General features: G+C 42.2%; 2 protein-coding genes across 2 annotated transcripts in view; one reads left to right on the forward strand and one right to left on the reverse strand.

Moving 5' to 3' along the window:
* mlycd (malonyl-CoA decarboxylase) lies at positions 1 to 10772 on the reverse strand. The gene is made up of 5 exons (XM_053426971.1): positions 10194 to 10772; positions 5754 to 5866; positions 5222 to 5378; positions 4702 to 4854; positions 1 to 977 (listed from the first exon to the last, which is right to left on the reverse strand). The coding sequence occupies exons 1-5, from the start codon at positions 10722 to 10724 to the stop codon at positions 432 to 434; spliced, it is 1500 nt and encodes a 499-aa protein (XP_053282946.1). The 5' UTR covers positions 10725 to 10772; the 3' UTR covers positions 1 to 431.
* The window catches only part of zgc:173742 (DNA topoisomerase I, mitochondrial), a 27731-nt gene continuing 15304 nt past the window's right edge, over positions 10432 to 22858 (forward strand). The window contains exons 1-7 of the mRNA XM_053426975.1: positions 10432 to 13304; positions 17091 to 17142; positions 18325 to 18371; positions 21032 to 21151; positions 21307 to 21394; positions 21528 to 21655; positions 22024 to 22139. Coding sequence (XP_053282950.1) covers positions 13183 to 13304; positions 17091 to 17142; positions 18325 to 18371; positions 21032 to 21151; positions 21307 to 21394; positions 21528 to 21655; positions 22024 to 22139 — 673 coding nt within the window. The 5' untranslated portion in view covers positions 10432 to 13182. The remainder of the gene's footprint in view (positions 13305 to 17090; positions 17143 to 18324; positions 18372 to 21031; positions 21152 to 21306; positions 21395 to 21527; positions 21656 to 22023; positions 22140 to 22858) is intronic.

Below are 22858 nucleotides of genomic sequence, written 5' to 3' on the forward strand. Positions count from 1 at the left end.
GACTCTGAACATCATTTATTCCAGTAGCTGCACTTACTCATTGCTCCTGCTTCACCATCACATGCAGTTATCAAGGAACATAGAAAGACATCGATAAGACGCCTCCTGCTTCATTAGCTCCGGTCTCTCAGCCTGGGAAACACTCGCACAATATCAAACACCTTCTGCCAGAAACATAATGAGGCTGAAAATAAAACCTATGTACTAAATACAGAAGATGGGATGAGAAACGTTAATGTGACAAATGGTCTGATTTCAAATCCAAAACATCATCAGCTAAAGTTAATTTAAAGGAGCTACCGGAGCCTTTTTTTTTAAATTAAATATCAAAGACAAATTAAACAAAAATAAAGATTTTCAGAATGTGATAATAAGATTGTGATATCAAGTGCTAATCTGTTTATGGGCTTCTCCTCGTCTCTCTCTCTCTCTCACAGTTTGCTGTTCTTCTGATATTGGGAAACGAGTCCCAGAACCTGGTCTGACGCCATGATGCTCTTGTTCTGCAGGTACACAGAGCTGTTCTTAGGCGTCTCCTTCAGGAAGTAGCGATAGTTCACCATGATGCCGCAGGAGTTCGCCACGCCCCTGGGGCTGGTGTCGGCGCGCCAGTTCAGTCGCCACATGGTGGCGCCGTTTTGCAGGTGAAAGTTGGCCACCGGGTTGAGAGCGTAGCCTCGCCTCTTCTCCCCGTAGAGGTACCAGGCACAGAGACGCATCAGGACGGGCTCCAGGACACCGGACAGCCGCTCAGAGCGCGTCCACTCGCTGGTGCCGATCAGCTTCCGGAGGGCGTCCACGGTCTGGGTGCCGGGGGAGGAGTCAGTGGCCTGCTCCACCTCCTTCCACTCCTGCTCAGAGAGGAGGTCCGAGCCCCGGCCTTCCTTTCGGTACTGGCTGAGGAGGCCTTGGAGCCAGGAGGAGAAGCCTGGGATGGGAGACAGGCTGGAGAACTGGGCCATGTGAGGGAACTCGCTCTGGAAGACAAGAGAAGACAGGAAAGTGGATTAAACCCCTAAGAGAGACAAACTGTTTTATGCTTTTTCAGATTTATTTTACTCTGTGTTATAAAAGCCCCACATTGTAAAAACTGCCTTAAGTCTATCGCACTGTTTGATGAATAATGAAACTCTTAAGGATGAAGAAGTTTGTTTCTTTCCATCCCCCATTTTGAAACACAACATCTTACATACAGTTCATGTAGATGTAGAAGTAGAAGAACGACCTCAATCAGAGACATAATAAGATATAAGGACTTAGGACGAAGAAAACAAACAAACAAGAGAGAGAGAGAGAGAGAGCAGAGATCTGATCCTCACTATAACGCAGAGAGAATCACATTTTTTATGATGGAATCCAGGGAGATGAACCCTCAACCTCGGCATTAAAACATGAAACACATTGATATTTCTTGTTTTCACTCAGGCTTCTGTTTGGGCCTTTGGTTCTTCAGACAGGATCAGAATTACAATTCACTTCCATCGCTCCATGATCCTTCTCTGCTGATGGAGATTGACGATGGCCTTTCTCCTCCCCTCCCTATTATTCTATCCTCCTCCTCCTCCTCCTCCGTCCCTTCCTCTCCTCCCTCTCCTCTTCCTCGTGTCTCTGTCTCGTCTAGACACCCCCACCCACCCTCCGCACGCACCGATCCATCTCACGTGTTCTCTTCCATCCCACTCCCCTCTCCTTTCGTCAGAATAACACTCCCCTCTCACACTCTGCCCGTCCTCGCGCTCCTGCGTCTGGTTTGATAAGTGATGGAGCGATGTGCCAGGCAGAAGAATAAAAGGCTACGGATGAAAGTGGAAGTGTCAGACAACCCCTGGAGGGACACGTCTCCGTCTGTCTGCCTCCATCTTTCTCTGGAACACTGTTTTCCTTTCTTCCCCCCTTGATTTCTCAGTCAGTTCGTTTCCAGAATCCAGACTTCTCACTTTCCGCGTCCTGCTGGCTCTCTCCTCCTTCTCACTGAGCTGTGTCATGATCTCAACCTCCACACTCCCAGCCTCCACGTTTAGCTCCACAAGTGTTCGGATGTCGAGAGTGGACAGGATTGACAGGGAAAAGACGGTGGAGGAAAAAAGGATGGAGGCGGAGGGAGAGGTGAAAAAGAAAACAGGGAGGATAAGCTGAAAAAAAGGAGGAGAGGAGGCAGAATTGCGCTCCAGGGTCTAATCTACAAAGACAAGTCAGACCTGCTCCCCCCCTCACCTTAAATCACAACTATGACCTTTTCTTTTTCCATTCTTTCATCTATCCATCATCATAGTGAGCCCTCTGTGGCTGCGCTCCTCTCTTCACCTTTATGTCAGAGAGACAGGCCCTCAGCAGAATACAAGACTGTTAGTGGTTCTTTTGTGTAACCTCGAGGGCAGGGATACGCACTTACACTGCCGGGGTCAGGGGTTCGATTCCCACTGGGGGCCGTAAAAAATAGATGCGCTCACGCCGCTTTTGATTAAGCGTCCACTCACTGTCTGTGCTTTGATTTCCTCAACAACTGTGTCTCCAATTAGGTTCAGTCTTGGCACCGCGGGTGTGTTTCTTAGGGGAAGGGCGATGTGGAGTGTTATAGAGACGGTTCTTCAGACCCCAGCTCTGACCTTAAACCTCCATTAATATATCATGATGGCAGTGACATCAGGATTTAAGATGGAGTGAAGACCAGCCGGAGAAGAAGTAAACAATAAATCCTGCGTCACTGCCATCTCCCTCCTTATTTTGTATTTTTATGATTAATATTTTCAGTTTGTCATTTTGAACCTTTTGAAGTATTATTAGCTGGACAGAGCGATCAGATCGCTATGGGATCTCAATGAGGACACTGGAGACACATAGTTATACCAGGTTTAAATGTATACAGGTTAAAATTAAATGTAGATACAATCTGGATATGAAATTCATTTTAAGGTGTAGCACAAATTAACATTTGCATTTTTCTGAAAACCTGTAATTTGTCTCAAGGTCACTGATTTGTAGCCGTGCCTTTGCAGTTCAGTACAGACACATAAAAAATTTAAATGAATTTGTTTTAAAGATGATGTTGGCTTATGAATCCAGAGGACAACCTGATGAGGACAACATTCTACGTCAGCAACGATATCGTTGATTTCCGACCTCTGACACAAACGGCCCCTAATGCTGAAAATGAAAATGCAAAACAATATCTGCTGTGATCCCCCCGAACCGTGAGTCCCCGTTAATAAAAACACCAATAAGTGAAAAGCTCGCAGTGATCACAGCAGTCGGGTTGTGTGAATAACCAAAGAGGCGTCGGCTTAAAGCTCCTGATTTTTATGAGGATTCACTACAAAGAGCCGTTTCCCATCTGTTGGGCATCTGAGTGGCTTTTGATTTTTTTTTCCATTCAGCGTTCCAATCATTTAACAAGTGCGAGCTGGAGTGGCCCGACATGAAGGGCTGCCGCGCTCATCGAGAGGGATGGATGACATTTCATTACTGGCTTTCCTCCTGCTCTGTTTGTGTCTGTATATGCATTCATGCAAGTGGTAAAACAAGCGGGAGATTTATGAGCATATATATATATCAGCATCGAGACTAAAATAAAAATAAAAGATAAGAAAACTTCTGAAAAGCAATCAAACCCAAATCTTCAGTCACAGCTCAACTTCACAGGAATGATGCCGAGCCAGCTGGACTTCACCTGGAGGCTCGGGGCCCCTTTTAATTGAATTCAGCATTTGGAGCATCTTTAGACAAACAACACTTTCTGATGCCGCACCATAAGGAGGCAGGTGAGTAGCTCTGCAGGAGATAACAGCTGTATCAGTGCACGTGTCATGTGCACCGTCATGATGTGTTGTTATTATCTCGCCGTTATGGGACAGGATGGTTAAAGGCTTCGCTGATAACACCCGAGGGTTATTGTTTCCAGATAACAGATGTTGCCTCTTCTCTCACCTCAAGCTCTTTCTCATATTCTCCTGTTTACTCCCGTTCAAACAATCAATCATTGCTGCATTTTAAAAATAGAAAAGTTGTTTTCCTTTGAAATAAAAATGAAAGAACAAAAGAATTTTATACACGGTTTATTATGTCAATGTGAAGAGAAATTGTGTTTAAAAAGCATGTTGCATTGATTCTGCTTAGTTTCTTCAGTTGTGTGCATTAAATTATGTTTGATACCAGATGTGTCGGTGTTCTGAGGACTGAAAAAAGTGATTTTGTGTTTCTCTGCTCGGACACAATCATGTCAGGGTGATGATTCAGGGTCAGGTTAGAGCTCTGTTGTGAAAACTGAGCCGAAAATGTAACAATCATTCGAATTGTGATGATTTCTCCAGTTCCCATATTGAGTATTGACTCATTAAAATAATATTTTCTGAATAAAAGGTGCTAAAAGACACAAATTTAAGCAGCAACTAGGTGAGAGAGCTTTTCACAAATATATCAGAAAAGAAACACTTTCATCTTCACACTATAAACAAAAGGATTGCGTGTTTAATTTCCATTTTTTGGCTGTATTTGTATTTATGGTTGTTTATATTAAAAGTTTAGGGTTAAACTGTTAGACATCAGTACAGTTATTTTGACAGCTTAATAATGGTATCAGTGTTTTTCTTGGCTGCCACATAAATTCCTACTTGTACTACTAATATTTCTTTCAGTAACATTTTGTTGTTTTGTTTTTTGCGTGACGTGCACCTACATTACATTCTGAGTTCCAGCCGCACCCACCTGCAGTTCTCGCACTACCCTCTTGATGAGGTAGTTGCCCAGATCGACGCCCTGCAGGCCGGCCTGGGTGGAGGAGATGGAGTAGAAGACGGCCGCGTTTATCTTGTTGACGTCCTCCTCGGAATCGAGGGTGGCGACCTCACGGACGATACTCTGAGAAAGAAACAGAGACGGCTCATTCAGACACGAGTGGCTTCTGGTCGGGAGAACTTGAGTCTGAACTCGAGTCTCTTTCAATTTTTTCAGAGATGCACTTTATCCCAGCCTGAAATACTCTCAAATTTCACTGCTGTCAAAACTCCTTTTTCTCCCCAGTACACAACATAACAGGTAGTGAGCTCTGAAGAGGTCGCTCCCACGGGGATCAGCAGTTTTAAAAGGTCTAGGTTTTGTTTTCCACACAGCAGTGATGCATTTGTCAGCAGAGAGGAGGAGGAACAAGGCGGCAAATCCCAGATGTTTAACTCTCAAAGCTAGACAAACCATCACAGCAGCCTGCAGCCGTACAGGAGCCTCTCACCTGGATGTTGTCAGAAATATCTTCGGTGAGGGCCACGTGCAGAACCACCAGGGGCTCCCCGGGCATGGCGGCGTGGGTGAATGCATAGCAGCGGCGGTACGGCCCCACTCGGCGCTTCAGGTCGGTCCAGTTCCTCACGGGGTGCACCGCCTCATACCTGACAGAACTGACTGTTAGTTTCAGGTTTTATTTGACTGTTCACTGAGCTGTCAAGCTTTACTTGCTCTTAAACGTGTACTGTATAATGATAATGTGGCAAATTTGACTCTCAAAATATATCTATATGTTGTTTTAAAATGTGACCTGCATCCCGATCTGTGTAGTACGGCATTTGGCTCTGATGTGTTCTGTAACGTGTATTAAAGATCTGATAGGTAAAGCTTAATCTGAAAAGAAATTAGACAAATGGTGTATTTTCACGCTGCACAATTTTTATGTAAGAAAATATTAAAATGAAATGAGATTGGGACAGAAACAGAGAAGAGAAACATTTCTCTTTTGAATGTTTGTTCGGGTGCATGAATGCTCTTACTGGCTGATCTTCTGCAGGATCTCGCAGGGGGACAGCCAGGTGATTCTCTCCAGTCGGAGCAGACCCACAGAGAACCACTCAGACAGCAAGCTCTTCAACGTTCCATTCAGGTCCTGAGAGAGAGACAGAGAGAGAGAGAGAGAGAGAGAGAGAGAGAGAGAGAGAGAGAGAGAGAGAGAGAGAGAGAGAGAAAGAAAGAGAAGGTGTGAGAGAGAGAAGGTGGGAGTTCAGAAGTAAGTTCATCTGATCATCAAAACAAAATCCACCACATTCTCTTCCTCGTTCCGACAACTCAGCATTCAGAGACGTTGGGGAGAGTTAAAGTTCAGTGCTTTTTTTGATGGTGGTATAGGGTCCTGTTTTATTATATGCAACCAAAACACTGGTGTGCAGGTAAATCTCATAAGCACTTGATGGAGAAGAAAACGAATAATATCTACTACAGTAAGTTTTCCGAGTCCTGTGTGAGATGTGAACGTCTCCAAAACACGAGCAAAGTGTAGAAGTTTCTCTCTTTATTTTATATCTTAAGCAGAGGAAGCACTAAAACTATATTCTCTAGACATATACGTTTTTTTTATGACTATTAAAAGAACTGGATAAGCACGTATTCCTCACAAGCGCTTTGGTTTCACCTGACAGCAATGATGTTCGGGGTTTTCTGTATGAAAGATTCCATATCCATATCTCACACACTTACAGAGTGTGTGTGTGTGTGTTCCCCTGGTAGTCTGAAATGCTGTTTGAATGCTTTCACATTATGAGCAGTGATTTGTTAGAGCTTGCGATGGGTGTAGAGAAGTCACTTCGATAAATAACTTGCCATTTCAAAGCAGGTCTGTCTCCCTGCAAAAGGTCAGACTTCATTTACAGCAAATCTCTTGCAAAACACACAAAACAAGCGCACGTGGTGCACGCACGTCAACGCACTCAGACACACAAACGCAGCTCATATCGGCTGCTCCGTGGGATGATTCCACCTCCGGCTGCCTTTAATGCCCAGTCGTCAGTCATAATAACGGCTGATGCAAACAAGCTCAAACACAACAGGGGGTTATAAGAGATGCCGGGTGAGATTCTCTGAGATTCACTATCAATACTCTCCACATGTATTCCACATTATTCAGCTGCAGAAAAAAAGATTAGAGTATGAAAAGGCTGCAATGGATATATATATATATATATAAATGTGTATTTATGTTCCTCAGACTTCACGAGGCCCCGCCAGAGGTTAAATAATCTATAATGGAAAAAATAATCCCAGTCTGGCATTTCTGTGGGGAAGCGCAGGGCATCAACAACCTGCGAGAGGGCAGCCGCTCACTTGGGGATAGGCAATTCTCACCCACACAAAAAGAAGGTGAGACGTGTACTCCATTGACCCAGCAGAAGATGAAGTCTTTTGAAATGTGAGGGTCTCGCATTCAAAGCCTCGGGTTAGGTGAGACAAGAAGGGGAAGGGGGAAGAAGAGAATCCTGGACTCCATTAGAAAGAGAATGAGGCTTTTTGACTCTGGAGCTGTATCGATGCATCGAGGCGCGGATGCAGCCTCTGCTACAAAGACAAGCTGTGCAGTGTGTGACTATACGGAGCGATAGACACTGCAGTGCCTGGATGGAGCAGTCTGTCTATCCGGGGCCAAAGGACCACCGGCTGCCAAAGTGTTAGGTCAGCCTCAGGCAGCGCCAGCACCTCTACCCCAGTGGGCCGCGCGCCACTTGTCAGCTGGGAGTCTATCTGTGGCGGGAACATAGCCCCTGTGATACTTTGTGTAATCCCCAGCGAGCCAACTCCCACTGACATCTTTGATTTGTCGTTAAATCTTTCATCCACTCCGTCTGTGGACAGGTGAGCGGGGGAAATGAAAGGCCTGCAGGTAGAAGGAGTGAGCAGCGATATCAAAAAATCAATTATCCAACCACGAGAGACTAATCTAGCGTAGAATTCAAAGTGACACGCTTGCAAGAACCAGGGTAATTGCAGCCTTTGCAAATTCCAGACTTGAGTCATTTTCGAAATTGTGTTTTTTTCAGAGCTACTTTGATTATTTGCCTTTTTTTTTGTTGTCAGTTTTTTCCCCTTTGCCTTGCACGTCGATACAAGTACTAAGAGCTTTTGTATTTCCTGTGACCTTTTCTCATTTTTGGCGCAATCGATTCTAGCATTGACAACAAGCAAATCTTGCTGTGCACCCCCAGAACCAAGGTGGTCAGTGAGTACGAGTGGGTTTGTAGGTGGCTCAGACCTTTTTAGCAACAAAAGCTTATTGACAATAAATGCATCATAACCACATCTCAGCAGGAATAAAACACATATTGAGCCGGAGAGTAGACGACCTCTGGTGAATGTGCAGTAAAGGCATCGAAAAAATAAAATCTTGTTACTCAACAGCCCTTACATTTGATAATATGAGTCACAAAGGCTTTGAAACTCAAAAAACCTAAAAGGACCTGTTTGTCCTTCTCAGCATTTAATGGCGCACGTATTGTACATGTTGATAAAAGCATCTCACCACAATGCAGCAACCATTAATGTGCCTTTCATTTTGTGTGATTGAGAAAAAAGTGGACACAACAGGGCATCCATCTTAGCTGCAGTGCGTTTCAGGTTCGGCCACCGTGAAGCAAAGTCTGCTTTGTTTTGTACGAACACAAAACTCAAGCATCTTTCTCGATGGTGAATGGTCACAGTCGTCTGTACACTGAAGGGGCTTTCTGGTTCCAGTGGCAATAACAGAGCTGCTGGTGGCCAAAGGCACAACAGGAAATCCAGCAGCACAAAAGGCTTTTAAAGCCACAGGTCGATGTATAATTGCAGTTTCATGTCGTCTCGGTGTTAGTCCATCTCGTAGGGAGACAGAGCCATCATTACGGATTTGAGATACACACTGGGGGTTGAATGGCAGATATTATCTTAAACACGGCTGGAGTTGCAATGAAAGAATTTAAATAGCAGCACTAATGAGGGAGAGCGTGGCCTAGGGGATAGAGCGGGTGTTCTGCAACAAGAAGGTTGCCGGTTTGAATCCCACTCTATCCCATCTGCATGCCTAAGTGTCCTTGGCAAGATACTGAACCCCTAAATGGCCCCTCATAAATGCTGAGTGTTCTAAAAATGTATGTCGCTTTGGACAAACGGCAGCTAAATGACATGTAATGACATGTAATGTAATGTAATGAATTAGACAACTGCCTCACACTATTGTGACTAGTGAAATGCAAATTTAAATACATCTGTGTCATTATTCAAGCTTTTTTTCTTATTAAAGTCAATAATTGTGTTAGGGGTTATAAAATTAGTTATAATACAAACTAGGATTACACCTGTAATCTGACTATCTAATGGGTTGAGTGCTGTTGCACGTGAAAAACAAGCAATTTAATATCATATTAAATCAATCATCAAAGCTTTTTAGTGCCGTTAGTTGAAAAAGGTAATTCCTAATAATTTCCTTATTTCAGACACATTACAGAGCTAATACTTTATCAACTATGTTAACAAAAGAGTTAACCTGTTACATTAACCCATGTGTGCATTGAATTAGTGACAATGTGTTATTAAACATCTATGGTATATTTCTTCTACCTTTTCAGCGGTCAAACCCAGTCTGTAGACACTTGACTGCAGAGAGAGAAGTGAGTGTGTTACACGGGTCTGTTCATTTGAATTCCTGGACAAACTAAGTGCCTGGAATTAACATGACAGCAAGATTGCCACCTGAATAATTATTCCAGTCTTATTTCAGAAGTGCATGAAAACTGCCTCATCTCGGTGCTGAGCTGAGCTGAGCACTGTAATTACATCTGACTGAACGTGAGTGATTGGGCGATGAGGTAAATGAGACTGGAAAGCTGGGTTTTCTGAAGAGGAAGTTGCCAAACAATGTGGCGTTAAGGGGTCAAACAGCAGGAGATCTGCATAAGTGTGTGTGTGTGTGTGTGATGGGGAAAATGGCCTTTCTTTTCAATTTTCATTTTCACTTTGTCTTCAAGAGATTCATTCAAAAAAATTAATTACATGGCTGATAGAGGGTCTATTTTAACAGAGGTGGAAGGCAGCCACACTGTCCTCTGATCTGTGCAAGGAAAATATGAAGAAAGCAGTGAAATGGGGCTTGAAAGTGAGAAGCTCGGTCGGACTTGTTTGCAAAAAAAGCCTTCCTAGCTTTGAGGAAATGGAAAAACATCATCTTTATTCTGTGCAGTTTCCTTCAGGAGGTGAACTGGAGCAAAGGTCGAGCTGTGATGGAATGTGAGCCGTGTGATGGGGGCAGCGTGGGGGGTGCAGCTGAGGCCTGTGTACGTGCAGCTGCTCACTGCTCAGGTTAAAACACTAAATCACTTCAAGGCCCAGCTATTAACGGAACACAAAGCCAAACGCGCTATTTGGCCCCTACGCGCACCCGTAGACAATGTAAACAAACGCCTTTTTTTTTTTACCTTTACGTGCGAGCTCTCGTTGGACTTGGACGCGAGTGTCTCAAGCAGATCGGCGCGTAGGTCCACCAGGAACTTCACCCCCCCTTCCACCCTGCTTATGTGGTTGAGCAGCTGCTTGTACCGGGGGGTCAGGCTGTACCGGAGCCGGTCCTCCACCTGCAGCACGGTCGCCGGGTCCCGCAGCTGAGAGTCCTGCAGCTTGGCGGCCAGCTCCGAAACGCCCCGGTGGTCCACCCCGAAGTCCCGCGACAGCTGGGCGAGGAGCCCCGGTCGGTCCTCCTTGTCCAGGCTCTTGTAGAAGTGCATGAAGTCCAGGCTGTGGGACTCAGGGGGCGGTGGCGTCTTGTCCCTGGTCTCGTATGTGGGTAACGGTGCCACGACCCTCGCCAGGATGTCCTCCATGCCCGAGAAGCCGCTGCGATTCGGGGACGAGTACCAGCGATGGGTCCCGGGAGACACTTTGAGGAGAGCCCGGTGTCGCCAGCACCTCACACCGCTGCGGAAGGCCCAGATGAAGGGGAGGGATGTCATCGCTGGGAGGGAGCTCCGCTTTCCGCCCTGGAACCTGTGACCGAGACACACAGGAAGCGAACCACTTCCGGGTTGCCTCTTAAAGAGATAGCGCAGCTGCCATGTCAACACGTTAGACACGAGGAAGTGTCACTGATCTGAAGAAATAAAAACATGTTTAAATCTTTCTAGAATGAGTTAAAATAATCAATTAAATAAAAAAACTGTTTTAGTTATTTGTCAAGGACCCAAACAATTCTACAAAGAAGTTGCAACAGAACAAGTTACCTATTATCCCATGGGTATTGGTATAGGTTTATATTATTTACTCAATACAATTTTCATAACAAACAAAGCATTAAAAACAGATATTTATTTAAATATTACAATATTATATGTAAAATAAATATATGTTTCTTAATAATGCAGTAATTTGAGGCACTGTTTTTCTTCTACTAGTATACTGCCCCTAAAATTTTGTTCAGGTACTATATGTGGTTGCTTTTGTAAATAAGGGTAGAATAGACTATACATTTTTTTTACAGATGATCTACTTATTGGAGATTGCCTTCGATTAGTATTTTGTGCATATGAAGTAAAATGGTTGGCCAGCTTGTGGTAAATATTGTTATTTGATTTATCACATTCATCAGTTTTCATAGCAGCTGAGGTTTTGGTAAAGGTGCCATATATAGAGCCACACTTGCTCCACATCATCTTAAGCCACTGTACATTTGTCTCTGTGACTTATTATTGCCTTTGGGGTTAAAGAAGGATATGGGAGGAAAAGAACTGCACTCTTCCACTTCATCCAAGGTGAAAAAAGACAGAAAATATTTCTCTCTACAAAGGGCAGTTAAAGTGAGGATAAAATACTGCAGACCTGTAGTCGAGATGTGATGATGCTTCCATAACATAAACCAAGAGTCTGGAGTGACACAAGCGCATCACAAGAGGTAAATCAGGAGTCAGGTTGAGGTCACTGTGGAAGATTTTCTTGTTTGACCCCTGTTGAGTGCAACTTTGCAGCACCAGTGCTTGTCTGCTTTTATTACATTATTTATCAGCTGTCGAACCATCTCTGCTCCTGTCACTGTTTTTATCATCATAAATATATAACCTTTATAGCCTACATGCAGTTCAAAATACATTTTACTCTCTCCAAGCAATACTATGCAATGCAACACAAAGTAAAAAGGATTCAGGTTTTGTCAGTCAATGACAAGATGCCTCATCCTTCCTATTTACAAAACATTTATTAATTTTCTAGTCATGTATTCTTTGTTGAAACAGGAACACCCTATTGAAATAGAAACCCTCATCTGCCAGCGAATCCTGGTCAAGATGGGCAAAAATGAAATGAAAAAAGTTTCATATATAAATATAAATAGAGACAAATAACACTAAAACATACTAAATCCCAGCAAACAGGTTAAAACACGGAACAGACTCAGAATTATGTGGGAATCAAAAGTAAACATGAATAATAGGAAATAAAAAGCCCATGTCAAAGACAGTGACATTATTCTATGGAAACTGACAAATATATTTTATGGAACCTAACGTATTCGAATTCAAGTTTTGTCAGATGTCAAATATTGATTTGAAAATGCTTTATTCATCATTGAATTAAACAAAGACAAACAATTAATTAAATTACTCTAATCTCATTAGAATTGTGAAGGCTGCTGCTTTCAATGCTTCCAGCCAATTTCCTTTATAAATAATATAATCATTGATATTGATTATCATTGATTATGTAACACACTGTCTTTTCACATGAATGTTGTAAATATTGATATTTTATTGTTGTGTGGAACTTCTGTCCGTCCAAGGACAGGGATTCCTCAGTTAATGATATATTGGATGTTGCACCATTGTAATTTCCGAATATGAACTAAACATATAAAATGTTGTTTATTGATCTATTGATTGATGGATTTAATAACTAGTTTTATCATATTAGCCATGTGAGTGAATTCTGATAGACAACAACGGATAATCTCAGCGACACATGAACACAACACAGGACATGAGAGGTCGTCGGAAGTTCTAAGTACCGGAAGTGACGTACTTCGCCGAAACACCTCTGAAGCCATGCAACCTGGAGATCTCTGCCAATCACAGCTCGACTCGGAATGACGTTATTGCGCGTTAAGGCAAGTTCCCCGCGCGACGTCTCGTCTTTTCTACAACCGCAGAAGTTTGTCTGTCACTCGGGAAACAACTGAGAACCCGCCGACATTAAACCCGGTGAGTGAGCAGAGTGATGAACTGTTGAGCTTCACCCCGCGGACATGTTATGGAATTTAATTAGCTAGACAAGCTAACGCGAAATAGAGATTGTAATTAGCTAATTAGCTTCAGTGCTAATGCTAAATCAGTCCTGACACGTTTGATACCGTGAACCCTGATTCTTTCTTTTTTAAAACATAAATGACCGGTTGGCTTTTCACTCCGCTTAAGGTCCGCGTGAGCGATGGGGATAGAGAAGGAGGCGAAAGGAGACGGGAAGCCCAAACACCGGAAGCTGAAGAGGCTGAGTGGCGATGAACGCGCTTTGGATGCAGGAGACTCGATCGAAATCACGATCAGAGACAGGTGTGTGTTTGTGTGTTGTGCGGTTGTGTGTTTGTGTTCAGCACTAACTGTTCTATGCACCAGACCTCAGTGCACCACAGTCCACACATGTTCACCAGAAAGCCAGGACACATCCAGACTGGTCTTTGCACAGAGAAAATGAAATTTGACGGCGCCATCGAAGGGTCAGGGTGAGGTCATTTATGAGGATTACTTTTGGGTTACCTTGCGTTACTTTTGCGTATAGCACTTTTCTGTTCCCATTGTGACAGTCATTTTAACGTAGGTGCTTAAGGTGTCAGCTCATAAAGCTTTTGTGTTGCTATCCTTTATCTATCCCATTGTACAACATCATCATCATCTTGTTATTGGTGCAGTCATATGCATCCAGTCAGTTTTCTGATTTACAAATGAATCAGACAGGATCCTGCAGATCACCGTACTGTGTTCTTCTGGAGAGACATCTGAAGCTAACTTTGTTTCAGGTTACTGTCACTAACCCTGTCTATGGAGAAGTAGCACTACATTAACATTTAAGTAAAATTCAATAAGATGATCCACATCCAACCCGCGGGGAGAACGTGAGTGGAAATGGGCTACATGTTAGAGTGTGAATACCCTACGCTGGTTTGGGTTTGGATAGGAATTTTGAAATTAGAATCAGGTTCAGGGTAGGTCAGTCATGATTGCTGGGTAAAGAAGGAATAACCATGTGTGTCAGGGACAGGGTAACAAAAAATGTTTTTGTTTCTGGAAGAAACAAACAGAATTATGGGTTCGGGGAGTTTTTTGGGGGGATAATGTATCTGTTTACATTGTCTCCATAAAGTTCAGAGCTTATTTAGTTTGACGGACTCCGTGTAAGTATAACAGTTATACCCTCTCCCGGAACTCCTGCGACAAAAGGCCAGTGGGGTTTTATTAGGGATGCACCGAATATTCGGCCACCGAATATATTCGGCCGAATATTGCAAAAAAGGCCACATTCGGCCACATTCGGTATCCGGTAAAATGAGTGAAAAACAAGGCCGAATATTAGCGGCGCGTTTTAATGACGCAAGCAAACAGCGTCTAGTGACGCGATAAACGTAAACAAAGATGTCCGCGAAGAACTATAAATCAAAAAGGGTCCGTCCGATCCGTCCGTCATTCCGAAACAGACTCGGAGAAGCATACTGAGGCCATGATTTATAGTTTTACGAGCCTTTTTGTTGTGAAAACAATTCACCGCCAGAACAGTAGATGGCGAAACGAAAGTCGAGCTTAGACAAGCCTACCTCATGAGGTATATAGAATAAGTCCACGCTGGTTTATTTACGTCCTCCCGGCTCCTCACACACAGTGAACGATGGCAACTAACAGAAAAAGGATGTTGATGACGCGACAGTTTTTGCTGAATAAAGTGACACCCAGCGGGTCAAAATGCTTTTGTTATTGTGTCTTAACGCAGCGGTTCCCCGGTCTTGTTTCCAAACTGCGTTGCTAATTCAACAGCTGCAACAGCTTGAAGCTACACGGAGGCAGCTAGCTCCCCCCAGCTTCCACACACAGTCAGCACGGACACCCGATACTAACTACTACCAAGTGTTTGCTTCTAACCTGACGGTGTTTGAGAAACAGTGTCATGACAGCCGTGGGATTAAAGTCAGCGGGTTTTTGCGCTGTTCCCACTGCAGTTAGCATGGTGGCTAGCCCGCTAGCCCCGTTATCAAAGTTCGTTATAACCGTATGTGACCGTACACACATGCTGTAAGTGCTCTAACCAGCCACCGTCAGCCGGACAACGCCGCTGGCTTAACACACTTGTCACATTAATCATAGAGTCGTAGTTGTGATTTTGGTTTATTGTGATGTAGGGAATGGAACAGGAAGTTTCCATTCCGAAATGCTGGCGTTAGCGGACCAATCACAGCCAAGTGCTATCCGTGGGCTGTCCGTCATTTCGACGTGTAGTTAGAAAAATGAGAGCTGCACGAAAAGCTCTCCGAGGAGCCTCGGAGAGGCACGGAGAGGGCGTTCCACGTTGGAGAGGGCGGTCCTATCTGTCCGTGTCCGTCAAAACGGAGAAGCATACATTGGCCTTAAGTAGACCTATGGCTTGATACAGGCACAGTTGTTTTGTTTTAATGTTTTTGTCTGTAAAGCAATTTGGGTTGTCTTGTCTCAGATGTCAGTTTCTTTCTGATGACAAATCTGTTCTGGTCAGGGATATGTTATGTACCTGTAAGTGTTTGATGTTACAAGCACACTTGCTATTTACCTCAGCCTTTACATTATTGTTTACATTATAGCCTACTGTTACTTAGTAGACTTGTGCCAACTTTTGCACTTTTTTGCACAACATGTCAGAAATGTTAAATAAACATTTACTTTCTTTGAAAATCATGTCTATGTATTTTATTTTTGCAAATTAAAAAAAATAAATAATGAAAAACTTAACCACATTCGGTATTCGGTATTCGGTATTCGGCCAAGCGTTTGATTATTATTCGGCTTCGGCTTCGGCCACAAATTCTCTATTCGGTGCATCCCTAGGTTTTATGTAACAACAAACCTGTTAATCAAGCCTTTGACAATAATGCACACATTTCATTTAACCTGATAATGTAATGTACTGCACGTTGAAGTATTTATAGCGGTCGAGCATAGTCATTTTCTGTTCCAACTCTAAAGTTAATTTGAGGGACCTGCATATAAGTGATTATTTGAATGACTGCCACGATTTAATGAAGTGTTCGACTAATTCAAGGAACAAAACAAATCAAACGACTTTATTGTGCAGTTAACAGTGATGGGTGTAGCCACCACCTGCAACTCAGACACTTAATCATCAACCTTGCATCATTTTTTAAAAGTGTCAATACTACTAGACCCACACTTAAATTATCTGACCGTTTGAATTGTCCAGAAAACATGTCCTGGAGAGTGGGACCTTGATAAATGAATCTGGACACAACAAAGGGTTACTTGTGCTGCACCCGCTCTCGAAGAGGACGGTGGCATCAAGTGCACGCATTAATTTCACGGAGTACAGTAGGTACTCCATCTTCATATGAATAAATTAATTTACCTTGATATCTGATACGTTTCTTGCCGTGCGTGTGTGAAGAGACAAATGAATGCAGAGCGATCTGTCATTGGCTTGTGTAATTGATGAGAGCAGAAAGATGAATAGACACCTGTAAGCACTGCTGGCAGCAGAGCAGGCCGCTCTCTGTGTGACAGCCCAGCTACCTTGTGTTATTTCACAGCACACTGACTGAATTACTGATTAAGGATCAGCTTATCATCCTCTGCTGTAAGACTCATGGAATTAATTTTCCCCTCAAAGAAAAAGTACCTCCTCCCTTAACTGTTAAAATGCCATAGTCAGATGTTCACAATTTGGATTAAAAAAATAAATAAAACTTAATTGCAGTGCTCACTTCTATGATACATCAAGCCCTGAAGTCTGGAAAGGTCAAATTGAAAAGAACCATGTTCAAAGCTGTTGGGGGATCCTCTGGGACACTGCTTGTCTGATCTGTGTCATTTTGTATCGTTGTCAGAAAGTAGAACGATGCTAACCAGGCAGAGTCTGGAATCTAACATCCGCTTAATATGCCCTCACTTGAAAAGTGCAGCTCAGACTCTGAGTCTCTCTCTTAGGGGCCTTTTCAGTCAAGTCAAAGTTATATGGAAAATTATTTCTTGCACTTGTACTATTTTTCTTGACTGCTCATGTGTTACAAATACTGCATCGCTAACCAGCCCTTTTCTCTCTCTCTCATTGTCATCCCATTCTCATCTCCACCACCTGACGAGCAGCACAAAGCCAAATAAATCTGCAGAGAAAACCGATAATGGAAAGTCTAAGAAGGTAAATCACATTTTCTTCTCTTTGCTCTATATTGAATAGACGATGTGCCCTTTTGGGGACTGATGCCAATATTAGGGAGTAAAAAAATCACAATACCGATGTGTGTGTCTGTATATATATATATATTTTTTTAAATCAATAATTTGTAAGATGTATTTATCAAACTTTTCGATAAAGATATGTAACTGTAGAAAATTTAATTTAATAATAATGATATATATGCGTTGTTCATTCTGTAAAATGATAGATTTCTTACTTGTACACATTGGTAAACAAACACTGACAGCGATATGCAAAGGGATCACATCAGCTGTTCTTATTGGCCAACTGATTTATCAGTCAGGCGATAATATCAAGCTTTTCATCTGGCTAAAATGTGACCTGTGTCACAATTACGTCAATGGAAATTCTGTGTCGTGGTCACGAGAGTCCTTCCATAACTCTCGCCCTCTCTGGAAGCAGCATATCAGATACCAGGCTAGAATTTCCAGCCCCTGTCACCTGCTAACCTCAGCTCACACTGACGCAGCCCCAGCATGTGCATACGCTTGTTCCAGCAGCTGTTGAAATCCTCAAGACCAGTTTGTGCACATGCATTTCAATATCAAGGCTTTTGGAAGTAATTATTTTAGGGAAGTGCTTTGATTATGTTTAAATGGTAACAATTCATCTGATAACATGACTTCATATTCCTTGCATTTCCTCCCATTCCTGTTTTTATCGAAAGTTGATTTGAAAGTTAAATATTTACAGTCAGTCGAATACAAAGTTGTTGTCTGTAAAATATCAGGAGATGCTGAAAAATCCCCATGGTGACATCTCAGCATTCCAAAATGTTTTAGACACATGTATCAAACGGCAGATTCTCACTTGGTAGAAGCTGGAAATGGTCAAGGTTTTGTATTTTTGCTTGATAATTGATGTTAAAATTGATTATTATCTTGCAGATAGACTGATCGATTACAGTTGATTATGATCTCATCCTCTGAGGCCCTCAGATGAAAGATCTTTATCAAAAAACAATAAATTAACCAGTCAAAGATTTAACATCAGAGTAGAAATCAACACACAAAGAGTCCTAGAAGATATGATATAACCTGTTTTGGTTAAATTAACGTTTGCAGACTACTTTATGAATGACTTTTTGTTTTATTAAGCTTTAAATGCATGTTCTCCCCTCAGGTCAGAACACCGAAGAAAGAGACCCACGAGTCAGCCAACGGTCTCAGGTAGGGATGAAGTCTTTATTTCACTAGACTGAACAATATACTGAAGAAATACTTGTGCCAAAAATCTTACTTTTCACAATTTAGACTCCTCTTTATCTCCTCTTCCTTCTTGAGGTGATGGAAAATAATCCTTGTGTTTTGATGTTCATGGGCTATAGAAAAAAAGAAGCTGTTTCCCATTTTATGCTTTTAATTTGACTGTGCACTGAAGACAAATATCTGCGGCTTGTCAAAAAAGTAATAAATGAGAATGCACGGCTTGAGTAGTTGGATGCTCAGCAGGGCGTAGCTAGGATGCCAGACTTTGGCCGAAGGCGTGCTGAGTCAAATCTGTCTCACAGCGGTGTTTCTATACAGCTGCTAATGGATTGTTTCCGAGATGCAGACTCAGCCCAGCCCCAAAAACAATGAGTGACATTTTAAAGGAGATGACTGTTGAAAAACTATTTTTTTTGTCAAATTCAGCCTTTTAATGTTTCCCCTTCAGGGTTTATTTCTTTTTTTCTCCCCTCAGAAAGGGCTCAGGTGGCAACTGTGATGGTTGAGTGGGTTTCATGCGGGGGAGAAAGTTACGGCAGCAGAGTTATGGAAGAAACACAAGGCTGTTAGAGCCACTGACTGTAAATGTCAATGGACGCAGTGACCCACCCTCCTTCTTATAGCTTTTTATGGATTTTGCTCAGTGGTGCAGTCGGTCTGTACGAAAAAATAACATGACCATTTCTACACACGCTTTTCTTTCTTATATCTTCACATTGAGTAGTAGAGCTGAGCAGCTTATCCTCAGTTACGATCTGAAAATACAAAAATAACACGGGGAATGTTCAAAAATGTGTTCTTCATTTTGGATATACAAAAGGCTTTTGTAGTTTGTCGACCGTGAAGGTTAAGAGCATAGACTTGTCAGTGCTCTTCTCAGGAATAAATGGGATTGGGACATGCTGTGACAGCTGATGGAAGGCAGTTGAGTTTCTGCATTACATACAGAAAAAAAAAAAAAACCTTCATCTCTGAGCGGGGACACAGATTCATACAAAGGCAACTTGATGGAACCAGTTTAATAATTCAAACACACAGTGCAAAGTTCGATAATTTGTGGAAAACTTGCTCCATCACAGTTTTTTCTATATTTTATTATATCTACTATATTTTATTTAAACTGAATGTCCTGAAACACACAGGCAGATTCTCTCCAAATCCTTACACCAATAGTTTTGTATTGTCAGTATGATGACTACATGAAGGATGTCATGAGAACCGGAGTATGGAATGACAGTGTGATTGGATTTTTGTGTAAGTGTAGTCAGTCGTGCACTGACTGTGCAGATTCTCCTGTGAGGATTTGCTGGAAGAAGAAATAATACTCGGCAGAAGGGTTTTTGGATAAATGTCAAAAAATGATGAACATGATGTAAAAGGTCAGTCAGTGCTCAACAATTAATTATAATATTATTGAAATTGCAAAAACTGAAATATCCCAATGGCCGGAGCTGCAGTTTTATGATAAAAGTAAAATCTGTCACAACACACCATAATAAATGAAGCCTTGTGCTACAGATTTGCCTCAGCAAGCAAATAATATTCTCCAGACTTCAGAAAAAAACCTCATCGTTCTTTCAGTGAATGAAAAATCACTATTCCTACTTATCTTGAGTCCTATTGCAAAATAACTGTCAAAAATCAACTGACTGGTTCATTTATACCTGGTGTCGACATCTGTCCTGAGAGATCTGATCATGAGTTGACAGCTTGTGTGTTCACACCTGGTATAACAACACCTCCTGAATCTGTCTCCTCCTGTGATTTCACCTCTCCGCTCTATATGCAAATACTTGTGTGCATCATTCCTCTTAGTGGAGACAAAAAATATATATTTGCCAGTCTGAGTAAACAGTTGTGTCTGTTGTCTTTTGTGTGTGTGTGTCGAGAGAGGGATGGAGGGAGCAGAGCCAGGTCACCGAGAAGCATAAAAACACTTGAAATAAATACAAAATCAATATCGCAGTTCTCCCTTCACTGAATGTTGGAGACCATTGATATTTATCAGCAGCAGTGACTGTAATTAGTTGATTTCTTAATTAGGCCCATTTTCCCACCCACCCATTCCTCACTCTGCAGGGAAATCCAAGCTTTCAGATGTAATTTGTTTTTCTTGTCTAATTGCTATAATTATGGCATTATCATTACTGTTTTAAATAATTCCCGTCATTATTTGTGATTTCTTGTGGTCAGTGACCACAAAAAAACTTATTCGGCATGACAGGCTAATTTTGTCTGACCATTCGAGGCAGCCGTGTGGCAGGCAGCAGTGAAAGCTCCTGCCTTGTTATTAGCATGTTAAGTCAGGGTGATTGAGAATCAACATTTAAAGTGAGATTTACAATACACGATAGAGGAGAAAACAGCAGTTAGGATCAGGGTCAAATAGGGAGGGTTTCAAAATCTATTTAAATTTAATTGGATTTTAAGAAGGGTGGGTAATTAAGCTAAAGCCTCATCCAGTATTTAACTATAACTATATATGGCCAAAAATCGTACTGTTGTCAGATAGGAATGAGATGACATGTAATGTAAAAACAGTATTAGCTAGTGCTAAGATTATACAGTCATTAAAATTTGAATTCTGTATTCTGCTGACTCTCTTCTTTGTTGTGGTTCAGCGATTCGGTGAAAGAGGAGCCAGAGGACGAGGACTTTGCCGTGAAGAAGAAAGGGTCGAAAAGGAAAAGAAATAAAGAAGAGCACTTGGAGGGTTCCTCACATCACACTGCAAAAACTACGTAAGTGTGACCTGGCATCTAAGCTGGCTATCGGCCTGAAATTACAGACGTTTTACCTGTAGGCTTTTCCTGATATTAGATTATGGTTGACAAAGCTGCATTTTAAAGGTGTTTATTTATATTTTTTGGTGAAAATAATCTCTTGGTAACTTCAGCTCCAAGGGGAAGAAAAGGCAACATGAGCCGGACGACGAAGGTGCCGGAGATGCTCAGAAAAAGAAGTCAAAGAAGAGGAAAGAAGAGGTAAACATGGGTTTTTTCCCTATGGTGATCTGTCTCCATCAACAATACTCCCACTATTTGAGGTTTTCTGGACATGAGGTTCACGGTGGGAGCTTTTTTAAATTTACATCTCGCTGTATTCTTCTCGGCACAGGTGGTAAAGAAGGAGGAAGGAGAGCACCCAGTCTCCAAAAAACCTAAGAGGACCAAGCAGCAGGCTGAAGACGCCAAACTGCTGAAGATCAAAAAGAAGGAAGAGGAGGAGCAGAGTCGCTGGAGATGGTTTTAAAATGCTTCTTTTTCATCTTGTATCTATCTTATACACACAGCTTGTCTTTGTGAGGATGCTCATTGACAGTATATTTCCTTACCCAAACCTAAACACTCACAATAACCCCCCTAACTCGAACCTAATTCCAACCTGAACGTTAAATCCATGGACTGTATATAAGGATGGTCGACAGATCTCTACTTCCTCAACCTGAATTTCAAAAATATCCTCACAAAGAGTGAAGTAAAAGTTCTTATACACACACAGACACACTTGCACAATCACAATCGAACTAAACAAGCTACTGGGGACCAGAGAGGAGCAAACTTCACCTTGTCAGAACTTATCCTCATTTTATCCGTCACTCTGCTTCCGTCAGGTGGGAGGAAGAAAAGTATGAAGATGGTCTGAAATGGAAGTTCCTGGAGCACAAAGGGCCGTCCTTCCCCCCCGAGTACCAGCCTCTACCTGACGACGTCCACTTTCTCTACAAAGGTCAGTACAACTCGAAGCTGGGACACGTGAGAGAGGTTGATCCGAACAGGCTCGAAAGTTCTTTATTACAAGCAGTTTCTTTAAAAAACACACTTATTTGTATTTGACATTCTAAAAAGTAGCGATGCCAAGGTGTATAATATTGCTATTGGGTTATAATTTGAGAAAACACTGGTGTTATTATTAAAAACAGACTAACTGTAAAAGACTTGGAATCAGATGAACCTATATTTGTAATTCTAATATAAACTCTAAATTAATTGAAAGGCTTATGAATTCTGAAGTAGGTCATCCCATAACTTAAGTGACGTAAGAACAAACTCATCTCCCTTTAAGTCTCTTCCACATTCTGACTTTGCTGCACAGAAGAGGAATTATCTTTCCACAGGACACTCAGTCCTGAACATATTAACATCCACTGATGCAACACCAGCATGTTTGACCTTCAAAGCCTGGAGTGTTTAAATCACACAGCTCGCTCTGCAGTCACACAACCACATCCACATGACCCTGACTCAGCAGATTTAGGAACTCCTGGAAAAGGGAGCAGGTGAATAATATTAGAAAAACCTTTGAAATTAAAACAGTGGAGCTCTGAGGAGGACAAACCGTGGACAAAGTTGGGATTTAAAACAAAGAATTCTATGAAGGTGGTACAAACTCAGTTGTTCACACACACAGGACACGCACGATCGGATCTTTAGGACAACAAAGGTGTA

This window comes from Pleuronectes platessa, chromosome 7 (assembly GCF_947347685.1).
Source record: "Pleuronectes platessa chromosome 7, fPlePla1.1, whole genome shotgun sequence".
In the NCBI taxonomy this organism is placed as follows: domain Eukaryota; kingdom Metazoa; phylum Chordata; class Actinopteri; order Pleuronectiformes; family Pleuronectidae; genus Pleuronectes; species Pleuronectes platessa.

Excerpts from the sequence above, each read along its gene's own strand:
- mlycd (XM_053426971.1), bottom strand. The coding sequence starts at position 10,724 with ATGACATCCCTCCCCTTCATCTGGGCCTTCCGCAGCGGTGTGAGGTGC. Across the intron at positions 5,867-10,193 it reads ACGAGAGCTCGCACGTAAAG|GACCTGAATGGAACGTTGAA; the intron begins GTAAAAAAAAAA and ends TCTCTCTCTCAG. Across the intron at positions 4,855-5,221 it reads ATATTTCTGACAACATCCAG|AGTATCGTCCGTGAGGTCGC; the intron begins GTGAGAGGCTCC and ends TTTCTTTCTCAG.